This window comes from Antennarius striatus, chromosome 14 (genome assembly GCF_040054535.1).
Source record: "Antennarius striatus isolate MH-2024 chromosome 14, ASM4005453v1, whole genome shotgun sequence".
In the NCBI taxonomy this organism is placed as follows: Eukaryota; Metazoa; Chordata; class Actinopteri; order Lophiiformes; family Antennariidae; genus Antennarius; species Antennarius striatus.
The window spans coordinates 2,765,268-2,789,008 of NC_090789.1; the positions used below are offsets into that span (position 1 = coordinate 2,765,268).

A 23,741-nucleotide genomic window follows, 5' to 3' on the forward strand; every position below is an offset into this window, starting at 1 on the left:
TGTTTAAGTGATTTTTTTTAGCTATGCTCTATTTAACAAAGTGCTGCGCGAGTGTCATAAGTGTAAGCGAGAGGTGATATACTAATGGTGGTAAATCAACAAATCAATACTCATCCCTCCAGGAAAACCCCAAACTAAAATGTCAATTACCACCCACAGCACAGCAGTTAAAGGCTAAGTGGAAATTTTCAAACGCCTCGTGATCTCACGCACGATTATGGCAATCATCACAAAAGTTATGCGCTGGAGTTGACTTGACTTTGTCCTGAAATGCACTTGCTGATGTTTTTTTTATTTTTTTTTATCTCACTACAGCGGGAGGTTCATTTCCATCGGGCGGATGCTGATGATGCTGATGATGTGTTTGTCAGAAAGCGCTGTGGGATAGAACAGCCTGTAGAGCGCAGCGAGCCTGGCGGGTCTCGTCTCCGGCGACGTCTCCCGTGTGTTACAATCCCCCAGTATCGACTCGTGTTTGTTTGAGAAGCAGCAAAATGTCGACTCGGACTAAAGCGATCATGAACTCAGTCAATTAGTGGGTGGATAAAGGCCAATGACTTGACTTGGCCTCCAGAGCCCTTTTTTTAGCTTTGGATGAAGCTGATGTGACTATAATTTATACAGCATACAGGTAGATACAGGTGTATCATGCATCGATTACATCACTGAGTTTGATTTACGCATAAAAAGATAATTTATCAGGTGTTCCAGATCCTGCTGCAGCTGATGGACGTTTTCAGTCTGTACGTTTTTTGTTTTTTTTACATCAGCGTTCCGTAACGTCCGGTGTCGGCCTACATCAGTGGGTTACTCCAGGCTTACATCACCAGAAGGCTGCTGAGATTCTCAGATCACACCTTGACAGGTTTACCTTACTTCATGTTTTAAAATAGAAAAAAGAGACCCTGAGACCCGTAAATGCTTGAAAGGCTTCCAGACTGTCTGTCTTCCTACGTTTTAATCTATTTTTACTATTTTAGATAGATAGATATACTTTGTTTATCCCAAACTGGGAAATTTAGGACCCCAAGAATAAATTAATGTAGCAAAAATAGTTTATTTCTAACTGCAATAACCACATATTATATTATATTACATTATATTATTCGCCACAGTCCCTTCTAGGGGAATTGAATTGATTGACTTCAGTCTAGTAGAAATATAACACTCTCTTCATTTTGAGGTGAGACGTTTTATGTTATTGTTATACCTCCAATCCTCCTTCTACAAGCTGATTCTGTACTTTCCAAGAATGAGAGTTAAAAAAAAGAAGAAGAAGGTATTATATTGACTAAATAGACCTTGTCTGAGTATGATATGACTATGGTCGAGTAAATTACCGGAGAAAGTTATATTGAAGCCCTCATACGAAATTGAAAAGTCAGAGATGAATCGGAGCTGGGCTTTGAAGTTGCCATAGAGACCAGCATTGATGTTGCTAGGCAACTCGCTGCCGGTTAGGCGGGCCAGCGGTTGTAGGAAACTCCCGTTCTCAGTAACCAAGAGGTAGTCGTGTTGGTCCTCCAGATGAAAAGAGCTGAACTGGAACTGGACTCCTGTTAAACACACGCACACACACACACACACACACACACACACACACACACACACACACACACACACACACACACACACACACACACACACACACACACACACACACACACACACACACACACACTCACACACACACACACACACACACACACACACACACACACCATAAATCATAATGAACCGTCGATGCACACACAAATTCAACAGGTTTCTAACCCACTAATTTAAATATGAACATATTTGATGTTTAACTTTCAATCATGTGACCCCAGCTGCAGACGGATGTGTGAATGCATCAGACACCGAAGCCATGACAGTCCGCTGGCATCGAACTCTGTCGTACACTACTTCCCACCGTCTCACACTTTGTCTCTCTCCATTAAGGAGTGTGAATCTGTGTGTCTCTTGCCTTTGCCGTGGCTGACTTCAACGGTCCAGGTACAGTTGAGGGATGAAGGGTAGCTGTCTGGATAGCCGGGGCTCAGGATGGTCCCCCAGGGGCCCCTGACATCCCCGCCACATAGAGCTGTATGGATTGAGCAAGATTGAAAGAGAGAAGGTTAGCGTCGGACAGTTAATAAAATAGATACCGGTCGTAAAAGCGTGTTAGCAGCACTTGTACAGCGCATACACACAGACAAACTAAAAGAGAGGGAGGAGTGGGTGGAGCGAGGGTTGTGGATGGAAAAGTCTGCAGCACCCAGAGCAATGAAATATGTTTTTTCTGATTTATTCCTCCCACAATTGCACCAACATAAAAAAAAAATACACAAATATGAAATCCAACACCTTCCTGATTTATCATCATTTACCTCAATGCCCCCTCAAACTCACCAATGACTGACAGCGATTGCTCGCCGTGTGTTGACAGTGGATAATAACAACATCAATCCAATTGCGGGTCTACGACCCAACTATGTGTTGGTTCGATTGTGAGGCATTGGTAGGATTTCTAAGTAGTTTGGAGGCACAATACTGACAAAACAAAAGAAAGAATCCGTCAATATTGCAGAGGCCGGGTTTTCATAAACGTAAATACTACATAGTGTGCAAGATCCGTGAAAAGCCTCGAATGTCTTTGGCAGTCCAATTTGATTGGTAGCGCCTCAAAGCTGCGATACTCAGAGAGGTGAAGCGGTGCAAATGTTTCCTCCAGACTGTTTCAACATTTTGCAGCCTCCGGACGACCTTGGAGGTTCTGTTCCTGGTTGCTTATCGCTACACTGCAAGAAACCTGTCCTCGCGCCGAGGTGCCCAAAGTTGAGATCAGGTCGTCGGAACAGCTCAGGGGTGGGGTGTGTGTGTGAGTTAGGGGTCTGTTGTGCGTTCTGTGCATACTAATGCATGCATGCGTCGCGCGGCTCGTCTCACGCCGGTTGTTTCACCTTACAGTTTGCCATCCGTCGCTGTCATTTCCTTCTCACAATAAACTCATAAAATGCCATAATGTTATTTTAGAAGTGAAACGGGAAAGGTCGGACCCAAAGGTTCCGTTTGAGTTACCATGAGCAGGCAACCAATGAAATGAGAGCTGAGAACCACGGGCTGGGTGACGACCTGCACGCATCTCCTGTAAGAGTGAAACCAGACTCTGGAACTGTGCTCAAACCACGACGAAGCATCTTCACTTCCTCCAGTCGGTCAACCCCTACATCCGTTTTTTAAGGCAAATCAAATTTTTGTGCTTTGATAAAGTTATTTTAAATCATTTTGATGAATTCAAATTCATTTATATTGTTAAATGAATATTCCAGAATTCAGAATCTCTAGTTTACTGTGAAGATTCTGTCTATCTCTATACATACATATATTTCTTGGTCCAAACTTTTTGACACCCTTTCCAGACTGATCCAGACATTTCAGGAACATTTAGCCAGACTGACTTTGCTGCCTCTGGCGCTGTCTGGCCCGGAGTCCTGGTCGATGTCCCGGTTGTCAATCATCATGGCAGACCATTTCCACCCAACCACAGCAGCAAACAACTCCGGCGTGTTGATGCTCGCATGCAGCGTAAGCAGGCTAAAGGCGGAATGTAGCAGAAGACTTTATGTTTACGCCACAGGAAGAGACCAACAAGATGTACCCGGCTAGCTGCCACCGCACTGATGCTGTAGTGTCACCCCTCCATAATGGGAAAGAGAGAGACAGACAGAGAGAGAGAGTGAGAGAGAGAGACAGAGCTTACTCCTGTGTCACCCCCCCCCCACTCCTTGATTTGAGAGAGAAGAAAGAGGAGGTGACAGCCAACACAGGCTCTCGTCAGCCTCACCTCAAACCTTCCTGTGTTCACGCTTCACACGGGAGAGGAGGTGACAGGAAGCACACGGATAGAAGCACCACACAAACACAGTCACACTATATATATACTGTATATATATATATACATATATATACATATATATATATATATATATATATATATATATATATACACACACATACACAAATATACAAATATGTAAATATATACAGATGCGTGTATGTGTGTGTACACACATATACACACGTGTGTGTATATAAATATGTATACATGTATACAGTATATACTGTATACACACACACACACACACACACACACACACACACAGACACGGATACACACTCACACATATATGCAGTGTATATATGTATGTGTATATAGCCACCAAGTGACCATAGATATCTAATCTCACCAAGTCAGCCATAGCGGACCTCACTGCAAACTGCCGGTGTGAAGTGTGTGTGTGTGTGTGTGTGTGTGTGTGTGTGTGTGTGTGTGTGTGTGTGTGTGTGTGTGTGTGTGTGTGTGTGTGTGTGTGTTGAGATTCAACTAGTGGTTGGAACAATGTGTACGGAGTGGCTCAGCTCCTCGTAAGCGGATGTTTTATTTCTAATGAACAAAGCAGATCGTATATTTTGGACTGAAATAATTTGAGGGGGGTGGTTGAATCTTTCAAGAAAGATGATTTCTTCTTCTCTTCAATTTAAAAAGATTAAAACAATGTTTAATTAAGAGGGAAAGAATTTTTGCAATATGACACCCGCGGTGTTTTGCTTGCAGGAAGATTTGAGGTGACCTTGTGCACCCACACTGCATCAGGCGAGCAATGACTGCACCAGCATGATGGAGCTGAACGGACAGTGAAGAAAGCATGATATACTGTATAATACAGTACATATTTTAGAATATAAGGATCGCTCCATTGTAATCACGTAGTGTTTTATTGGTGCGTACCGTCACACGTGGGTAGGGGGTGGCTCCACCAGTGGTTCTTCTCACACACCAGTGGCTCCTCGTGGCTCAGCCTGTAGCCGGAATCACATCCGAACGACACCGTGGATCCGATGGAGAAATCCTGACCGTACCGGATTCCATTGACGGGAATACCGGGGTCTAGACATGAGTAGCTGTCCACTGTGACGCCTGAGAAAAAGGAAGAAGAATCAGACATCTAAACACTGTATTTGCTTTGTCTTTGTCTATTTGAATGCACAACTCCGTCGGCTCACGCAGCAGCACTTACTTTCGTATAACAGTTTGAAGCCGGCGTTAGATCGGCTGTTATCGGTGGTGAACAGCAGATAGAGAAAATTGCTGCTGCTGAACAGGAATTGGGGAACCTGGGTACCATTAAAAGAGCCAATCAGAGGCGACAGGAGGTTCGGCCCATCGTGGATTTCGAGAAAGTCGTAACCCAACTCCGTCTGGAACCTGCGAGAGCGAAATATGAGAACATTTTGATGCTGAAAATGATCTTTTCACCTCGTGTTTTCAAGTAAAAGCCTTCGTGTTTGATTTAAAACAATCAGGGCGATGAAAACCTTGGAACCGGCTCAGTCTAATGTTGTTTTCCCAGCTGCTGAATGTGAAGATGATGACCATATCGTCACCGTGTCCTTCCTGTTGTGAATATTCACCCAAACTCTTGTATTCATGTGGTTTGATTCCAAATTGAACTATGTTCCATCTAGGAACTTTGGAAAGGAATAAAAACTTGAACTCTTGGTCTCTTACACACAAATAAATCAAATTCAACCCCATGAAGAAGTCTTTCATCAGTGGTTCACAACTCAGAGGACACATTATACCCACCGTAATGTCACCCAGCCCTCCTGATCAATACACACGCACAGCATCATTCATGCAGCGTGACAAATTTACAAGACGATTATCATATTCTCGGTGAATCCCCCATAAACTCGACATAAGTCTTGTAAATCTTCGCCTGTCAGAAGTGCCTGAAGTGATTGTAATGAATCTGCACATCTGCCCGTTTAGGAATCTTTTCTTTTTTTTTTTTTTTATTATATGCAGAATGAAATAATTATGCCACCCACCTGTCAAATGTGATTTTGATGGAGCGACCGGGTTCTGATTCAATCACCCACTCGCAGCTCAGGGAGTCTTTGTAGTAACCGGGCCACCCGGGGGACAAAATCACCCCACTTGGGGCTGAAAAGTGGCCTCCGCATGGTGCTGGAGAGAGAGGGGACAGAATCAGAGACACGGCGAATGCAAGTAACGTGATTGAAGGGATTTATTGAGGGATGTTGGCAAATTTCCTCCAAGATGGAAGCTTAGATAAAATCAATGTTGTGGGTACATATTGTGGCCATGTCTGATTTCCACTGGAGCGTGAGTCTGAAGTACCGTCCTCCGGGCAAAAACACATCTTCGCTGATTCACTGAGACAGGACCAAGCTGTGTGGGTCAAGTTGTACTGGCAGAGTGCAGCTGGGACAGAGGGGCGAATAAACCGACCAATGCTATCGCAAAAACGTCCCCCCCCCAATCCCCCCATGGACTGGGGAATCAGATCCCAACAGGTGACCCATCCTACCAGCTACACCGTTTTCTCCATCTTCCCATCTGCCTCCTCCAATAAACACGGATAAAGGAAATTCAAATGGAATGTCAAAAGTATGACCGATCGTGATTAATCGCAAGCTGTTAAAGATTAACACGATTAAATTTTAATCATTCAACGTCGCCACGATTTTAACATCAGGCATCATTAACATTTTTTTTTTGTTTCTTGCCACATAATTAAGTCAAATATTTACTTTTTGGTGGAGCTTTATTTTGGTTGTCACCAACTCCTGAAGGGAAAAGCTGGAGCTTTAGTTTCTGAATGCCCCGATATGTTCGCCAGCCAGAAATTAATTATGACTGTCTGCCATTTGATACCAAGCAGATTGTGTGCAGTAGGTTTTTTTTTTAAATATTCTACTGAAAACAGCCGCCTGCCACTGCTGGAAATAAAACTGATAAAGAGGAGGAATCAAAACTGTTACAAGTCCTGCTCTATAAAACCAGAATAATACGATAAAATACTCTTGAGTTCATGAAAACTGCAGATTTGGGTAATAATCTCCACAAGATTTGCCATAAATAAGTTATTTAATATGCTCTTGATATGAAATATTGGTAGCTCAGCTTTAAAAAATACTATATTTAAGATTAAATGCAAAAATACCAATCGTGATGTGAACCTGACACATGGAGTCATTCTGATTTTGCAGTCATCCAATCCAGATCGAGTACACGCCGTAGGCGTCTCCTTCATTATCAAAGAGCAGTATTAAGAATCAGGTCTATTTCTAGTCTTCACCCATAACCGTAAATGAGAACTGTTATCAGAATGGTGACTGTTATCACAAGGTTACATCAGCCGGAGGCCATCGGATCCAGACCTCTGTTTCAAGTCGTCTCATTTAAGTTTAACTCCGTGTTGAAAGTCAATTTGTTCTTTTCTGAAGCTGCTGAATACGAGTGGATTTCCAGCCCTTAGAGATATATATGAGCTACAAGTGAACCCTTATTAAAAATCAGGATGACATTCCAACTGGAATGTAAATAAAAATGTGAGGCGCAACTAAATAATCGTCATTTGAATAATCTCGTTTCACAATTTCTACTTTTGTATTTTCAGTTAAATAGTTATGGATGGAGCAGCTTCCATACATCCAACCATGCATCCATCCATGCATCTATCCATTCATCCATCCATGCAGGCACAGGGAGAACATGCAAACTCCTGGACGCTTTGTCTAACTGATTACAGCCATATCCACTCGCTAACGATGACATCATATCCCTGAGTTCACAATTTAATCAACAACCTCAATATTTACCTTCACATTTGGGGATGGGGCCGCTCCACATGACCTTTTCCCTTTCTAGCTGACAGGAGATGGTCTCGGTTCCTTGGGTTTTAATAAAACCGTCCTCGCAGACCACCGATATGGAGCTGCCAAGTTGAAAATTATCTCCAAAGCGGCGGGCGTTGATTGGAATACCCGGGTCCGGGCACTCATTATGGCCGAACGCTGGAGTAAAAAGTTACAAGGAGACACGGATGTGATGAGGAAGGTATTGAATGCTAGATACTCAGAGAAAGAGAGAGACATATACGCGAGAAACGCTATTAAGGAGTGTGAGACAGACGCTTAATGGGCACTCAATGCTTACATTTGATCATCAATTTGATTATATGTCTGAGAACCAATCATATGGATATATGGCTGCAACCTGTCCAATCTTTGAGTGTTCGGTCCTTGGCCGGTAAAATGTCTATAAATTCCTCCTGTAATCTGTCTGTTCAATATTCCTCGCTGCTCATATCTTCATTTTTCATATCATTGATGGGGCGCTGTGCACCGGCAGGAAAGGCGTGGAAAGAAACGTTTAAATATTTAAGGGAATGTTTCTGCCATCAAAACAAAAAAGCATGTGACGATATTCAGTCACAGAATTAAATAAACGTTAATTAAATGTTGCCTTTAATTGCCCTTTGAGTCCAAAAATAACCATAATCCCCAGATGAAGAGCGGCGCCAGTGGAATCGTCACTCGGGTTCATTATGCCGGTGAATATTGGATCGCTGGCAGCGGGCACGACGTTCATTTGTTCAGGCTTTGCTCTGTTGTGACTCAGCGTCTGCCTGTTTGAATCTGTCCACCATCAAACCTGCGGTCCGATGGGGACGATCGATATCAATCTTCATCTCTGTTTGTCCGGTAAAGAGACAAGACGAGACAAGAAGAGGGCGGCGGGGGGGGCCCCCGGCCGATTTCCAAATAATCCTCAGCGACTCATTGACTGTATTTGTGTCTGTCGTCGATATGTTTGAAGTGTTACAAAACGCTGTAGAAAAAAGGCGCTTTAGACGCTTTTTTGGAAGGTTTATCGTTTCATTTTTTTTGACAGAAAAAGGTTTCCGCTCACTTCTAGCCTCGTTGCTAAGCGGGGCTAAACACATCGTGGACCCCTCTCTGTGCTGGACGCACCAGATGAAAACAGCATCAATCTTCCTGATACTACAACAAAGATCCCAAAAAGAATTCCTTGAAAAACCCCCCATGGATTTTTTTTTCTCCTTCCTCTGCAACACCCACCTCTATTCTTAGCTGCACCTTTGCCATGCGACCCCCCTCTGATCAGTGACGTTTATGTCTGTGAAACTGAAGCCTCCTTTTTGATTTAAGTTTAAGTGATTCAAAAGAAGCTCTGTCTAGAATGAAACATCCAAACGTTGAATACAGTAATCCCTCGCTACTCGCTGTTAATGTGTTTCAGGACCTCCTGCAAAAAACTAAATTTCACGATAAAGCAACAAACTCTTTATTATTTACATTAATTTGAACCTTTATGAACCCTCCCCATATTGATATTAAACCACCTTCTATCTGTACTACCTTTTCCCACACTCTTATAGACTGTTAAAACCACTTTTGTATGAAACAAAAGTGTTTCTTTACTACACGGAAGTGCGCTGCGTTCTGTGAGTCTCGGAATGCAGCGCACTTCCGGATCCTGTCACCCAATAGAATTGCACGTACGGTATCATCATCAAGCGATGTAGTGAAGCCATGCATCTTGAAGCGCGAATAAAGCAGGAATTACTGTATTATTTCTTTATTTTTTGCATTTTTGCTTTTTTTTTGAGTGGATGTTGCGAAGTAAAATAAGGAAAAAGAAGGATGGACGGAAGGATGGACTTATTTTTCAAAATAAAAGCACCTTGCATCTTATGTAATTGCGTCAGGGCCGTACTGAAACTCCTGCATACATACATGCAAATTCTGTTGACACCAAATATCTTTTTTTCTGGTCATTATTATAAACTAAAATCTGATTTACATGAATCTTTAGACAGGTGGGACACACTGAAAACCTAAAAATGACCTACTGCTGTACGTGATGTTAAACCCTCGTCCTGACATGGAGTGATCAGCCTGGAACTCCAGCCTCAGCGTGTTGGTGTTGGACGTCAGGTGGGAGGGGCTCTCGGCTCCAGAGAACCTCCCGATGACGAGGGCGTCGTTGGTCTCGCCGTCTTTCACCGTCAGCGAATCGTAGGGCGCCTCGAGGTCAAAGTCATTAAACGCCAAGTGGATTCTGGAACCGGCGTCCGACTGGATGAGCCAGACACAGTTCATATTGTTCCCGTAGCCTTCTGGGTAATCCGGGGAGAGGACGGTTCCCGAGGGAGCTGTGAAATTGGACATGCATGGGACTGTGTGTGTGTGTGTGTGGGGGGGAGGTAGTGGCGGAATGTCGTCGGTGAGTGACGGATAGAGATGGATGATAGAGAGACGGGAGGGATAAAAAAACAGAAATGAAACGGAGGGAGAGAGATGCAGGGAAAGAAAATGTCTGTTAAATATTCATCACTGAGGCATCATCGGTCATCGTTTGCCCGGGGCTACAATAAACTTTGCGCCGTTGCCATGGTGACAGGTCAAAACATGGCAGCTGAGAGAGCATATATTTTTCCTCTGCGGAATTCTGTCCCTGTAAGTCACCTGCTTGACTTTTTAAACACTCACATATGCATATGGGGATGTTGGCCGACCACTGGTTGTTGTCCTGACAGGAAATGGTTTTCTCTCCGATCAGCTCGAAGCCAAACTGGCATTCGAACCTCAAGATGCCTCCGTTGGAGAAGCTGTCTCCTTCTCTTACGCCGTAAAGAGGCGTTCCAGGGTCGCCACAGCTCTCCTTGTCGATTTCTGTGGAGACAAGGAGGAGACGTTCCAGATCCGAGTTTGACTCCTGATGTCAAAAAACAAAAAAAGACGAGCATGACGGAGCTCGGTCATTGGGCTACTCCCTCATCAAGACGACTTTATGTCTTAATATTAACGTCCTGCCATCGTGAATGTTTGCTAGAGTCCTGAATGTGAATTAATCCAGATAGAAAGGAGTCCAAAGAAACTCCAAACGCAAACTTTATGTTAGACCTGAGTATTACTGGAATTGGAGCCTCAATTGAAGTGAAATGTTTTACCCGTTGCTGTCTCTGAGTAACAAAGGAGACATTCACGTTTCCATCCCCGGTTGATATTTTTCCCTTATTTCAATAGATTATAAAATCCTTCTGATAATAATCCATGACTCAGCAGGTCCTTAAAAAAACAACTTCAGTACTTTCGATAGAAATTCTACAAAGGCTTCAGTGTTCCTCAGTGGGGAACTTACAACAGACATTTCTATATTCTATTTCTATATTCTATACCTTGTTCCGTCTGTTCTTGTTCGATCTGGAGTCATTTTAACGTTATGAACCAAAGACTCAACTCCGCAGCTCAGATTGATCTTTTATTTTAAGATCTGTCTGCTGAATCTGGCGGCGTCTCGCTGAGGGGTCACCAAGTGAACATCCTTTACCACACGGAGGTCATCCGTCACCGCGGTGAAACGCGTAGATTTAGAGTCGCCTGGAGACGATTGGACTTTGGTTTGTGCATTTGGAGAATTTCTTGAATGCTTTGGTTCTGTTTACCATTTCCTGTGTGGTATATTCCCTTCATTGCCTCTCCATTTATTCCCCTGGTCTCCTCTCCTGTTTTCTGTATTATTCACAGGACTGGCCCGTGGCGGAAAGCAAAGGTGTGAGGTTGGCGTGTGCGCGTTTTGCTGTTTCAGGTGTGTGTACGCCTCCGTGTTTGTGTGCGTCTTCGTGATGTATTGCATTAATTTCCATCATGACATCGTCTTTATGAGACCGGCAGACTCAACCAATCACAACCTGCCTTACACACACACACACACACACAAATACACACACACACCTAGCAGAAGAATAGAGAACAAATTGCTTTTGAGAGAAAACAGGCGCACCGTCGGAACATTCCTACACTACCACTGACACACAAACACTACATGTAACACACACACACACACACACACACACACACACACACACACACACACACACACACACACACACACACACACACACACACACACACACACAAACACACATGCATAATCCTATTGTGTTTGTAACAACAAGGCTGACAGACTTACAAAGGGGATTAGGCTCCTTAAAGTGTATTTGTGTGTGTGTGTGCGACTGAATGTGCACATGCAACTTGTACAGGCTCATGCCATTATTTTCAATCATTCACATACACGCATGTAAAAGTCTACATAACACACGCAGAGCAAACGCCATCTGAGAGAGGCAGATAATAGATTTTTTTTTGAAAGGGAGAGGACAATGACATTGGTAAAAAACGAAAAAGGCTCATTGTCTGCTTCTCTTTTGCAACCATTGTGAAATTGATTTCACGGCTAGGTTGCTTACAGTAATTGACTGTTTACACTTGTAGAGTTGTATGCGCAATCTAATGTTTGTCACATGCTATAAACTCTCTCCTGCAAGTTGCGGCTGCGTCCGGGCTTCATTTTCGATTTTTGTTTCCCCCTTCCTGTGTAACATTAAATTCATAACAATAATCATTATTCCATATATATATGTATATATATAATAGCCACAGAGGAAGAGGACTTGAGGGCTCCAGGTTCACAGGGTGAAGACGAAATGAGAAATTCAGCTAGTCTAATTAGCTTCCGGTTGTCTGAATCCCCGACCAAGAGGGAGAAGGTCAAATTGACTTGTTCACACTGTAGACATCGGTGAGGATGGTCTTTAGAATAAAAATCGGCAAAGTTAGGAAACTCACAACTCTGACATATTTTTCCGTTTCTCCCTGGTTCCCAATTCTGGCCACTGAGGAGCTTTAGAGGATTGATAAAGTAAGGTGCATCTATATATTTTTATATAAATATATAAAAAACCCTGTTCTGTCATCATTAAAACACTTCTGTTACATAAATAGCACAAAATGTTTTCCGTACATCTGTGTACCTCCAACTCTTTCTAAATTGGACTTCAGGATCACAGATAATAATTGGTCTGTTTTCTTTGATCTGGACATCATAGGGCAGAAAAACATCAGTAAAGCAGTCTGCTGTAAAAACGCCTCAACTCCGAGCCCAGACTGTCTCACAACCCTGTCAAACACTTGTTATATACCAATATAATCAGACGAGATTCCTGTAATCTATGTACAGAAAATACAGGTGAGAAAAAAGGGCGCCGGCATCTCGGCGGCATTTTTGCAATTTACATCCCCCCACCCCCCTGAGATGCTGCTGTCGTTTCCTCGAATGACACGCGACAAATCTGCATGACAAATGTTACATAAGTGAGCGCCGTTGACTGTTCTTTAAACAAAACGACGAGGAGAACCAATCAAAACTAAACTTAAAGGTTAAAGTAGCATCTCCCAAATGCTGCTTATTTTTATAATGAAAACGAGTTTAATGAACTCCAAAGCATCTGGATCTCTTTCTCAATGACGCTTGCAAATAACTTCTCCAACTAATGAGGGCAGAAAAATCAGCATTTCATGTTACTATAGGCTAAGGTTGCTCATTAAGTAGATGCCTGGTTATTGTATTTCAGATTTTTTCCAAATCTAGTGGTTACGTTTGAAAGGACTGTCGATTCTTTCAACGGTTTTGTGTTCGCGCAAACGGTCAGCGTTGGCGGTCGGTTTAACGTTGTTGCTTTCACAGTTGCCACCTCCTGTTGGGGGAGCGTAGCTGTCACATTTTAAATAGCAGAGATCCGGATGTGTTCGAGGCTCCTTCTGTCTTGTCAAAAGATGTATGATTGTTCCACTTAGCACCGGTTTCACCCTACGGTACGATCGAGATCCGGCACAACCGTGTACAAATCAAACGGGTACAGAAAACGTTTTGAGTGGTCAGTTATTATCACAGGATGAAATTTCATGAGCATCTCAAATGAGAATTTGAGTGCTTGTTGTTGAGCTTGTAAATAGTTTATCCTTCAGACAAGTATCCAAATGCAAGAACAAATTAAGTTTAGTTCCAGTTCTCTTTCCCTCCAGCACTTCATTTAGAACATGAAGCTATGTTGCACAAGAATGCAACACAAACACACACGCATGCACACATCATGGCATCGCTGCCCTTCTCAGTATGCATGTATGTATGCTATGGATCCATCAAAGCGGAGGTCAATCCTGCTTTAAAAATCCACCTTGACGTCCTTCCCTCATATAAAATACTTCACAAATTAAAAGCCATAAAAAACGGATGAAAAAAAATCTTGAGAAGTTAAAAATGACATTATGATACCGCCATGGGATCCTGATGAAAACGAAAAAGAGGAAACAACAGCAGCCAAAAAGTGTTTAACATTTAAATTCAGGAGTTTTATGATTGTTCTCTTTATCTGCTCCCCTAAAGAGGCCGTCATGCGTTTGATATACGAGCCTGAGCTGCACGCTAATAGCAGGTGAGCTAATTGCATGCTATTCGATAAACCTAGTATCGCCTACAACCGAGGGGGGGAGCGAGGTAGATAAGAAGCATTTGTCGTGACATTTTACACGTGTACCATCTGGTTGTGTTTTACTGCTGGCTGTGAAGCAGGTGCTTGGCCTTTGTGCGTCTCCCAGCAGTGTTACGTAACGCCGGATAAAAGGATAATGCACTTAAAGAGAATGACTCATCGCCGGAAAAGGAACGTCATCATCAATCCATGTCTGACCAGCGCGGATTCATTAGCATTTAGCTCGTTTCTGGTATTAAAACAGACACAACTGATATGACATACAGTCGCCTCAACCTCAGGTAAAACGAGGAGCAGGTGAGCGAAGGGGGCCGACGAGCACCTGTGCCTCTTTCGACTGGCGTCGCATCCTGGAATCAATCCGAAATTGGCATCTGCGGCATTTGAATAATTTTTAAATATATTTTTAAAACACCCGAGGGTTTCAAAAAGTATGATGAAAACAATCAAACGGGCTCTGCAACCAAAAGTGCTGTTTACAAAATCAGCGCTGGACTGAACTCATGCAGGTTGTAGCCTGTATGTTTGTGCCCTGGAACTCCTTGCTAACCGCGCAGCTAACTCCTCTCTGACTGAGACTACGTCTGGAAAAGTTAATAATGCATCGCTTCATGAGACGGACTTTATTCAGGGAGGTTTATCTGAAAGCTGTGCAGCTATTCCTGGTTCAGGACACGTCTGCTGACTGCTCTGTGTTCTATAAATATTAATATGTGAATTAAATAATACACATTCACACGCTAAATTTGTGTTATTTATTCAAGACGTACAACAATTTATGTAAAACATCTGAGGTAAGCTAGAATTAATACATCAATAATCCTGGAATGCCCTTAGTCATTTCGCTGAATGACTTGTTTTAATGTTACTGCGGCGGTTTCTAATTTCAAAACCGACCAAAAGTCAATTTAACATTCAGGAGGTGGAGGCTCGACATGCATCGATGCATTTACACTCAGTGTCTTTATCATTTCATAGGGACTGGAAATAATTCGCGGAGATGCGGTTTTATTGTTTCCAAAGCTGAAAATAAAGAAAAGTCAAGGAAAATATTTTGACGTGTTTTTGAAATGTTTGTGCTGGATTGTAAATCGCAATTACACACCGGCGGTATAAAAACACTCACAGATATATATTATGGTCTAGAAATAAAAGACCTTACAGGGTTCTCCTAATGTGTCTGCAAACTATTTTATTAGCTGATGAACCATTTATTTATTCATAGAAAAGAAACTAAAACTTTAATGTAACGTGGCGGCGACGACTCTAATCTACAGCTGTGATTCAGGGCAGTGTGTGTGTATGTGTGTGTGTGTGTGTGAAGATTTATATGCCTTGCAGTGGTGGAATGGAGTCAAAGTGTTACAAGGTTGATGACCTTGGTATTCATAATAGATGGATGGATGGAGAGAAGGAGAGACAAAGAGAGGACTGGTCAGCTGAAAGACGACAAAAGGGAAGAGCAGTGTTTCTGGTTCAGGAAGTGGGTCAGAGGGAGGTAGAGGAGGATGAAGAGAGCAGATAATAGTGCATTAGATGACAGTTGACGGAGAAAATGTTGTGATTTTCAGAGAAGGAAAGAGAGAACGTGTGATAGAGGCACTCAATGAGGAAAAACCCAAAAAACCAGACAGATGGAGAGACAGTCGTGAAGAGTGGAGGAGAGGGAGAGAGAGAGGGATGAGAAAGAGGGGAGTGACTCCTCCGCAGAGCTTTGTTAGCTCTCTGATGGAGGATCACACAGACACACACACACACACACACACACACACACACACACACACACACACACACACACACACACACACACACACACACACACACACACACACAGAGAAAAGATCATTTAATAATTAGCTTCCTATTTGATTTTACCTTTCAAAGGTAAACATTTGCGTACCAAGGTGTGTCGTTTTCCTTCCTCCCTCCCTTCCTTCTCCTCATCAGCTCCTCTCAGCTCCTCCTGGGGATCCTGAGACATCCCCAGACTAGAATAGATATTTAATCCCATCAGCCAGGTCTGGATCTAACCTGGGGTCTCCTCCCAATCAGGGGAACCCAGAGAGGAGCCTGGCCAGATGCCCGAGGCCCTACTGCCGGAATCCTTCAGGAGCCAACGCTCCCTCTGGATGCCTGAACTCCTCACCCTTCCTTCCATCCGGTGTATGCGTAATCTCCTCCTTCAACCACTACCCAGTTTAGACCCAATTGGTGAGGGTTGAAATGCAGACTGGCAAATCAATTCCATCGGTTTTCCCATCACTTGTGAACAAGACCCCGACATAGTCAAAGTCCTTTGCTGGAGGCGACGACTCACCTCCAACCCCCCAGAGGGAGCAATCCTGCGTTTGAGAACCGCGGCCTCGGCGCCGCCTGTGAAGACGACTCCATCCGTACCGTACTACCGCGAACATAGACGGATAAATCTCTCCGGATAAAATCAGACCATCATCCTTTGCAGAATGTATTGGATGGAGTATTATTATAGGCAGAGATGTGTTTAAATGGAGGATCTCTCCATTAACTTCTCTATCGATCTCGAAGGGGAAATTACTCAAGGAAAAATGGGTGAGGATATTTGCAGGAGTTCTTTAGCGGATGCCCTTTAAGATTTCAAGTTCACGTGGCAGCCTGGGAATCTGTAGATCTCATTTATCTAACGACGAGGGTTGTGGGTGGTTTTACGGCTTTGTGCAGTCGAGAAAACTAGAATATAACGTCTGTTGTTTTTCTATTCAAGCACAATTTATAAAACTTACCCTGAAATAAGAATAGAGGTTCAGTTTGATTGGCTCTGCTCTCTTAATCACCGTTTAGACTTTGTCTTCTTTGAACTCGACCTTGAAACTCAACAGGTGTAACGGGAAAAGATGGATCGATGGATCGTGTCATTGTTCCACGTCTTTTCCGAGCCTCTGCGCCGTGACCTCATTATGACAATAAATCCACAGATTGTGACATCGGAATGAGACACGTGTTCCGTTCCGCAACGGAGTTCACGTCCCGGTGCTTCATGGGCTGTAATGAAATTCACACCGCATCTATCAAACGGAGAAGCGGGGTTAATGGTGGGGATGCTCCCATACCGATCCCAGCAGTACAGCATCCGACCCGTACCGGGTTTGTCCTCTTCAAGCGATTACTTTATGGCGCCGTAACTTCTCCTCTAGCAAAGGAGGAGCGACCCTGTTCCGCTAAAATGTGAAAAATAGATTTATTTACAAGCAATTTGACTGTCGTGTACAGATTTCCAACCTCTTGACGTGGAATGAAGTGCGCCAGCCACCCGTTGCGTGACAGTAGGGTCTTCATCTTCATCATCTCACGCCATTTTAACCACATGGCGGGTTTTATTCTGCAGAGTCATCCTCCACGTCCAGCTCTTTGATGATGATGATGATGATGTGTGCTGGGATGACATTAAGTTCTTTTCACACCGGCTTTAATCCAATGACAAAATTGCGCTCAAGACTTCGAGCGATGCCAAACCGCACCACCACCACCACCCTTTGGTTTACTCCAGCTGGTTACGCGAGGTGGCAATGCCGTATTTACTCAGCACAGCACAAGATGAATGAGGAAAAAAACCCCAACCCTCAATTTCAAAGACAGTAAGTACATCTGATGGAAATAACACCCTGACGGAGAGGCAGTTAAGCTCGGTGGTCTTAAATGCCGTCCACCAGCTCGGCTTAAGAAGGATTTTACTGTCATGATCTCTGGGTACAAAAATGCACAAGCAACAGGAAAGTCTTTCTGGCACGTGGCGTCCAGTGAAGAGCTTTCTTAGGACCGGCTGGGGCGTCGTCTTTGAACACAGTACCCGGCTCTCTTCTGTAAGGCGGGTTACAATCCGGATCGAGTGATGCCGGAGTGGCAAAAATCCAGTAAAAAAATAAATAAAACGTGTCGTGTTGCGTATGAATAAAACCATTGGTTTAAATCAATGACACACTTTTGTGTTATTTTTTCGTAACGCCCTTTCTTACCTTTGTAGTTGATCTTAAATCCTATCGATCCGACGCTCTCGTCCGACTGTAGGTGAAGCCACATCTGGTGGGTCATGCTGACGATCAGATCGGGAACAAAGCTGCCAGACAGGCTGGTGGGGGGTGGGGGGTGGGGACAGAAAAGACTTCGCAATTAAGTCATCGTAATTACCGTGAATTTCAACCCTGCAATCAAAGCTGTGAGCAAAATTTCAATCGGGTGTGAATGATTTGTTGGATTGGAGAAGATTACGACAACAATGTACTTGATTTAGACTTGAAGAAGAACACTTACACCTGCAGAATAGTGGTTGGATCTCCCACCTCCCCTCCATCTCCGATAGTCAGAGTGTCGTAGGCTATCTCCAGGTCGAACTCCTCAAAGTTGATCTGGATAACCTGAGGTTCACACACAAAAACACAACTATGATGAATTCATAAGTTATAAACGTATGAAACACAAAGATCCCAACAATGAATTTCATTCCGCGTCACAAGGAGAAGCAGGAAGATCGAGGGGAGACTCGTCTGATGGGGAATTATTAAACCACAACTCTCTGTTTCATCTGCGACCAGACAGAAACGCATTTGGCAGAGGAGAAGAGAAACGACAAGAGTTAGGGGAAGAGGAAGCTGAGGATGAGAGTAGGAGGAAGATGGAGGCAGATGGGATGAGGGGATAAGAGAAGACGGCGACAGAGAGGAATGGAGGCCATAACAAGAAGATCTTTGATGCTAGCGATGTACACTGTTAGAATATTTCAAACCAGAATTCTGCTTTGACCCTTGGGGACGCCGTCCCTCCGACTCTTCCTCTATTTTTGTGTGGAATTATCTGATTTCCGGATTCGGTATTCTGCTGCAGGACATGACATTACACAGGTGTGGGTTTCCTGTATGCTACGGGTGTCTCAGCGCTAATGTTCACATCCAGATCTACTTAACTCTGTTCGTCTCTTCCTGTGGTATATTAAAATTAAATGAACCTGTGCAGAAAGAGGTAACAATCAAAAAAAAAAAAAAAAAATCCCCGCACAGGAAGTAGCGGCCACGTGCCTTTCCAGTCACCTCCCTTTTAACTGCTTATCTGTCGGTGGTGTCACCTTTACTTTTGTTCGCAGGTTTAACGTTTCATTTTTTAAAGCCCAGTCGATGCTCGATTTCGCTGGTGGCAGCAGAAGCAAGACTTCCCGTGTGACATTATAAAAGACATTACAAGTGACCAAAATAAAATCAAAGCAGGCACAACGCTGACTCAGTTTTATCAGCGCGTAAGGCAAGCAGATTGGATAAAAGCATCACCTGCCTGCTAAACCGTCTCTGGCAGACACACACAGACACACACAGTATGTGTGTGTAGACTGCTTTGTGGAGATTAATGCGTCTATTTCTGTGATTACACGGTCATTTGAACACTATTTAAATATTCCTGTAAGTCGGCGCTCCATGCAGCGGCAGGTTTGACAATAATGTACACTATTCTATGTGAAGAGCGTTTCTAAGAGACTAAATCCAACGTTTAAACACAGTCACCTTGTTGCGCTAAACATACTTATTGTAATGCCGGAAATATCGGCAAAGGTCGAGAGGAAGCGCCGCAATTGAAGAAATGCAGCTGGTGTAAAAATAACAACGTTTATTCACCGTTTTTTTTAGGTGCTGGTTGTTTTAAATTAATGCATTAGGTAGTTTTTGCAATTTTCCACCCAATTTTTTGACCAATATCAAGCTTTACTCAACATCAGGCAAATTATGCATGAATGGAATGATATGATGATGATTGTTATGTGGTGGATGCCCTTCAGTTGAGATGGAAACCACCGCAGGACTGTTAATAGTATTAAAAGCTAGGATATAACTACACTATGTGTATGTGTGTGTGTGTGTGTTTCGATGAATGTGAACGCCATAGCGAGGTCACCTTAGAATGGAACCTCATTACAGACATTGTATGAGTGTGTGTTTGTGTGCATCCCTTTCATTGTGCGTCTGCGATACATGAATTACCGAACGCCGTACATATTTCTCCTCTTACTCCTCCGGTAAGTTGGTATTCATGAAACCATCCATCTTTCTTCCTCCCACCATCTCTCAAACCTCTCTCTATTTCTTCTTCCCCCTCTCTCGCCATCACCCTCTCCATCTCTCTCTTTCTAATTGGCTGCTTCATTCCTTCTTTCCATCCATCTATGGCCTCTAGCCAATGAGGCAACGGAATTGGATTTCTGCTTGATAAAGCACTTACTTTGGTTGTTGTGGAGACAATGAGGTGGGGGGGGATACTACATATACCATTAAAAGATCTTGGGATAACTTGACGATACAGTTAATGTCGGGATATCTGAAACGGCAGGCAAAGGGGCAGGGGAATAATAGATCACCTGTATAACAGTAAAGCCTCTGCCGTCCCTGCCCCTTACCCACGCTTCCGCCTCCACTGCATAAACTGTGGCCTTGTGGGAAGAGCCGGGGCTCAGCCGATGAAGACTGATGACTACAACTCTTTGCAACTTTGTGTTTTTCGCCCCTTCTGTTTCATTGAACCGAATCCATTGGATGCCTCCTTCCTGAATGCCAACTTTGAGCAGGATCCTGCGGGGAAAGGCTATGCATGTCTTTTACAGTTGCTATGCAACTATTATACAGAAGAATGCTTTTGAATCATGGCAATATTTTTTTTTTGTCTAATATATAATTTTTCTGAAAACCGAGCTCCAACAAAGCACCACGCTCTTTGTGCATGGTAAGGCAAACGAGTCGAGCAGTGAGCTTCCTGGATTCAGCGTGGATGTTTGATGTCAGTAGGCCTGCCTGGTATGAATGAACACAAAGACAGCCTACTGAAAAGTGGGTCGATCCATTCTGACTCAATGCTCTTGGGTTATTTTTCTGTTAGGTGGATATAACTAGTCTTCTTGTGAACAAGGTCAAACCGACATACTGGTGAATTAAATATAACATGAAGTTCCCTTTCACCTTGGATATCTTCCCTACCCTAACCCTAATCCTAACCTTAATCCTAACTCTGACCTTCATCCTAACCCTAATTTTAATCCTAACCCTAACCTCTGAAGTGTTTTGACTTGGTGATCCTATAAAGAGGTGGGAAGAACATAAAATGGCAAAGATCATGGGAGGGAAGGGAAATAAAGGGAAGGTAAAAGAAGGTGAGAAGGAAAGGGGAAATGAGGAGAAAGGAGGGAAAGAGTCCAGTAATGCCCCCTGCCTCCCCAAGGTTAAATGAGAACAAGAGAGAACGAATTGGCTCTAAAGGCTCATTCTGTCAAAACTAAATGAAGCCATAACATCAGAGAGCTTCTGAACCCAATTAACACTTAACCTGTGGAAGGGAGCAGGAAGTGTAGGAAGGAGGAGAGTAAGAGGAGAGGAAGAAAGGGATGGAGGGAATAGGGCAGAGAGAGAGGGGAAGGTCGGCTGTGGAAACCCTGTTTCCTCGCTTCTAAAGTAGGCAGAAGACTGGATTCTCTCCTCCTCCATAACAATTTGATGGTTTCAGGCTGAGCTGTTTAATGAAGAATCTGGGTAATGCTCAGGACATAGCCTCCGGAATTGGAAGGGGGGAGGGGGTTGTCGAAGAAAAAAAAGACCAGAAAATGAGAGGAAGCAGGAAGAAAGGAACATCAGTAAAGGATGAAAGAGGGAGAAACACATAGAAAACAAAATCAGTTGGGACTCCTCAGCTTTGTGGAGTTGATACCCTCATCCCTGTCCCTACCCGCCCCGTCGTCACGTCCCGCTTTTGCTACTCACTCCCTCTTTTTGCAGGGTCCTTGTGTCTGGTGGTGTCTTCCTGCTTCGTCTCCTCTGGAGATCATCTGACCGCTATCTTACCCCATAAGCCGCTCCCCGTTCCCTCATCCCTCTCCAAACTCACGACCGGAATTTATTGCGTTTTCCCAGATCAGCACTGTTGTTGTCTCGTTTTTGTGTGTTGTGTTGTTGTGCACCTGCAACTCCCCCCTGTTTTCTCTTTTTTTGTTTTATGCAAATACAAACCTGCTCCGGGACTAGTAAATCACCTTCGACTCCACGAGGAGCATCTCCAAATCTAATTTCAGCAAAACCGAGACAAAATGTGAATTTTTGAACAAACTTGGGTGCACGCTGAAAAGTGTTGTGAGCAAAACGTCAGGTATGTGCACCAAACCGTCTGTTTGTGCAGCCTCGAACATGATTTGGTCTCTTTATTGGTTGGGTTTGGCCTTGGCGGTCCCCCAAGAAGGGTTGGACGGGGTGAAGATTTGGCCTTTTAAGCCACTGCAACCAAGACCTGGATCAAAATGGACCTGATTATTAGAAACCATTGTTTTTTATGACGTTTGTGTGACATCCCCATTCGCTCCATCTTAAAACTGATTGATTAATGAGACTGGATTAATCAACTTAAAACATCCGCCTCTTCTACCGAAGAGAAAAAAAACCCAATCAACTGGAAACGAGTGACATTTATCTGATTGTGGTGAGACAAGTCTGACAGAACTGAAGATACTAATCCACCAAGCCGGATCTCGACTTCCACATTGACGAGCGCCGCAGTCTGAGGCTCTTCCCAGGTGTCCCGCAAGAATACAACAACTTGTCAAAGTGGATGAAAAATAAATGAAGATGAGAGGTGATCTGGAACGACGCTAAATGGTTTGTCAGTCTTGGTCATGCTCAGTCCCGTCGGTGGGTTTGTAATTTTATCTGACGGTATCTTTACCAGCTGACAAACGATGAAGAGCTTCTGAAACGCATAAAGGAGTCAACGGGCAAACAAAGTCATTTGCCTGTTTTTGGTTCGTATGTCGGTCGAATCCGACCAGAGTTTGTTTGGATCAAACGGATCAAGTTCCCATGATTGACAGTCCATTCCTGTAAATAATGAACTTCCATTAGGAGCTCCGATTATGCATTTTTCTCCCAGATTGCATTGCAATTTGCAGACTGACAAAGTGTGTCTGTGCCCCTCAGGTGTGTGTGTGTATGTGTGTGTGTCTGGATGGATGTCTGCTCCTTTCAGGTCAGGTACACACAAATTTACAGGCCCATAAACACCTGAACTCTGATGTATCGTCATTGCGGACGTGTGTTGAATACGGTGCGATGTGGAGTGACGTATCTACGGTGACGCTGTACTGTGCAGGACATGCATAAATGATGCAGGGGGGTGTGTGTCATAAAACAGTAAGGTTCGTATTTTTTGGTGCGATGTCTAACGTGAATTGATTAAATGGATGCGTCGAAAATTTTCAGGTAAAACACGATAAAAATGACTTTGAGAGTAGCTTGAGTTCATTCGGGCGAATGTGTTCGGCTGCATCCACAATCCTACATAATGCATGCACATTGATTGCCAACTTTGACTGCACACACACACACACACACACACACACACACACACACACACACACACACACACACACACACACACACACACACACACGATCGCCCTGCAGGGTGTAGACAGAAGGGCATTAACGCTATAGCCTTCAACAGTCGCATACACACTGTAGCCTTCAGCAGAGAATGTACTGCT

At 43.7% G+C, this 23,741-nt stretch overlaps 1 protein-coding gene and 1 long non-coding RNA gene across 3 annotated transcripts in view; one reads left to right on the plus strand and one right to left on the minus strand.

The window, feature by feature from the left end:
* LOC137606957 (uncharacterized) overlaps positions 1-23,741 on the plus strand; it is a 289,217-nt gene that overhangs the window by 67,969 nt on the left and 197,507 nt on the right. Inside the window, exon 6 of one of the 2 annotated variants that reach the window (XR_011037944.1) lies at positions 11,407-11,467. The exons of the other annotated variant lie outside the window; for it this stretch is intronic. This is a non-coding gene — a long non-coding RNA (uncharacterized lncRNA). The remainder of the gene's footprint in view (positions 1-11,406; positions 11,468-23,741) is intronic. 2 annotated transcript variants of the gene reach the window in all.
* Positions 1-23,741, minus strand: part of LOC137606956 (CUB and sushi domain-containing protein 3-like) — a 255,437-nt gene that overhangs the window by 55,516 nt on the left and 176,180 nt on the right. The window contains exons 11-20 of the mRNA XM_068332318.1: positions 18,498-18,601; positions 18,203-18,315; positions 10,369-10,551; positions 9,729-10,055; positions 7,672-7,866; positions 5,875-6,013; positions 5,061-5,248; positions 4,772-4,960; positions 1,967-2,083; positions 1,341-1,556 (exon numbers count right to left, since the gene is read on the minus strand). Coding sequence (XP_068188419.1) covers positions 1,341-1,556; positions 1,967-2,083; positions 4,772-4,960; positions 5,061-5,248; positions 5,875-6,013; positions 7,672-7,866; positions 9,729-10,055; positions 10,369-10,551; positions 18,203-18,315; positions 18,498-18,601 — 1,771 coding nt within the window. The remainder of the gene's footprint in view (positions 1-1,340; positions 1,557-1,966; positions 2,084-4,771; positions 4,961-5,060; positions 5,249-5,874; positions 6,014-7,671; positions 7,867-9,728; positions 10,056-10,368; positions 10,552-18,202; positions 18,316-18,497; positions 18,602-23,741) is intronic.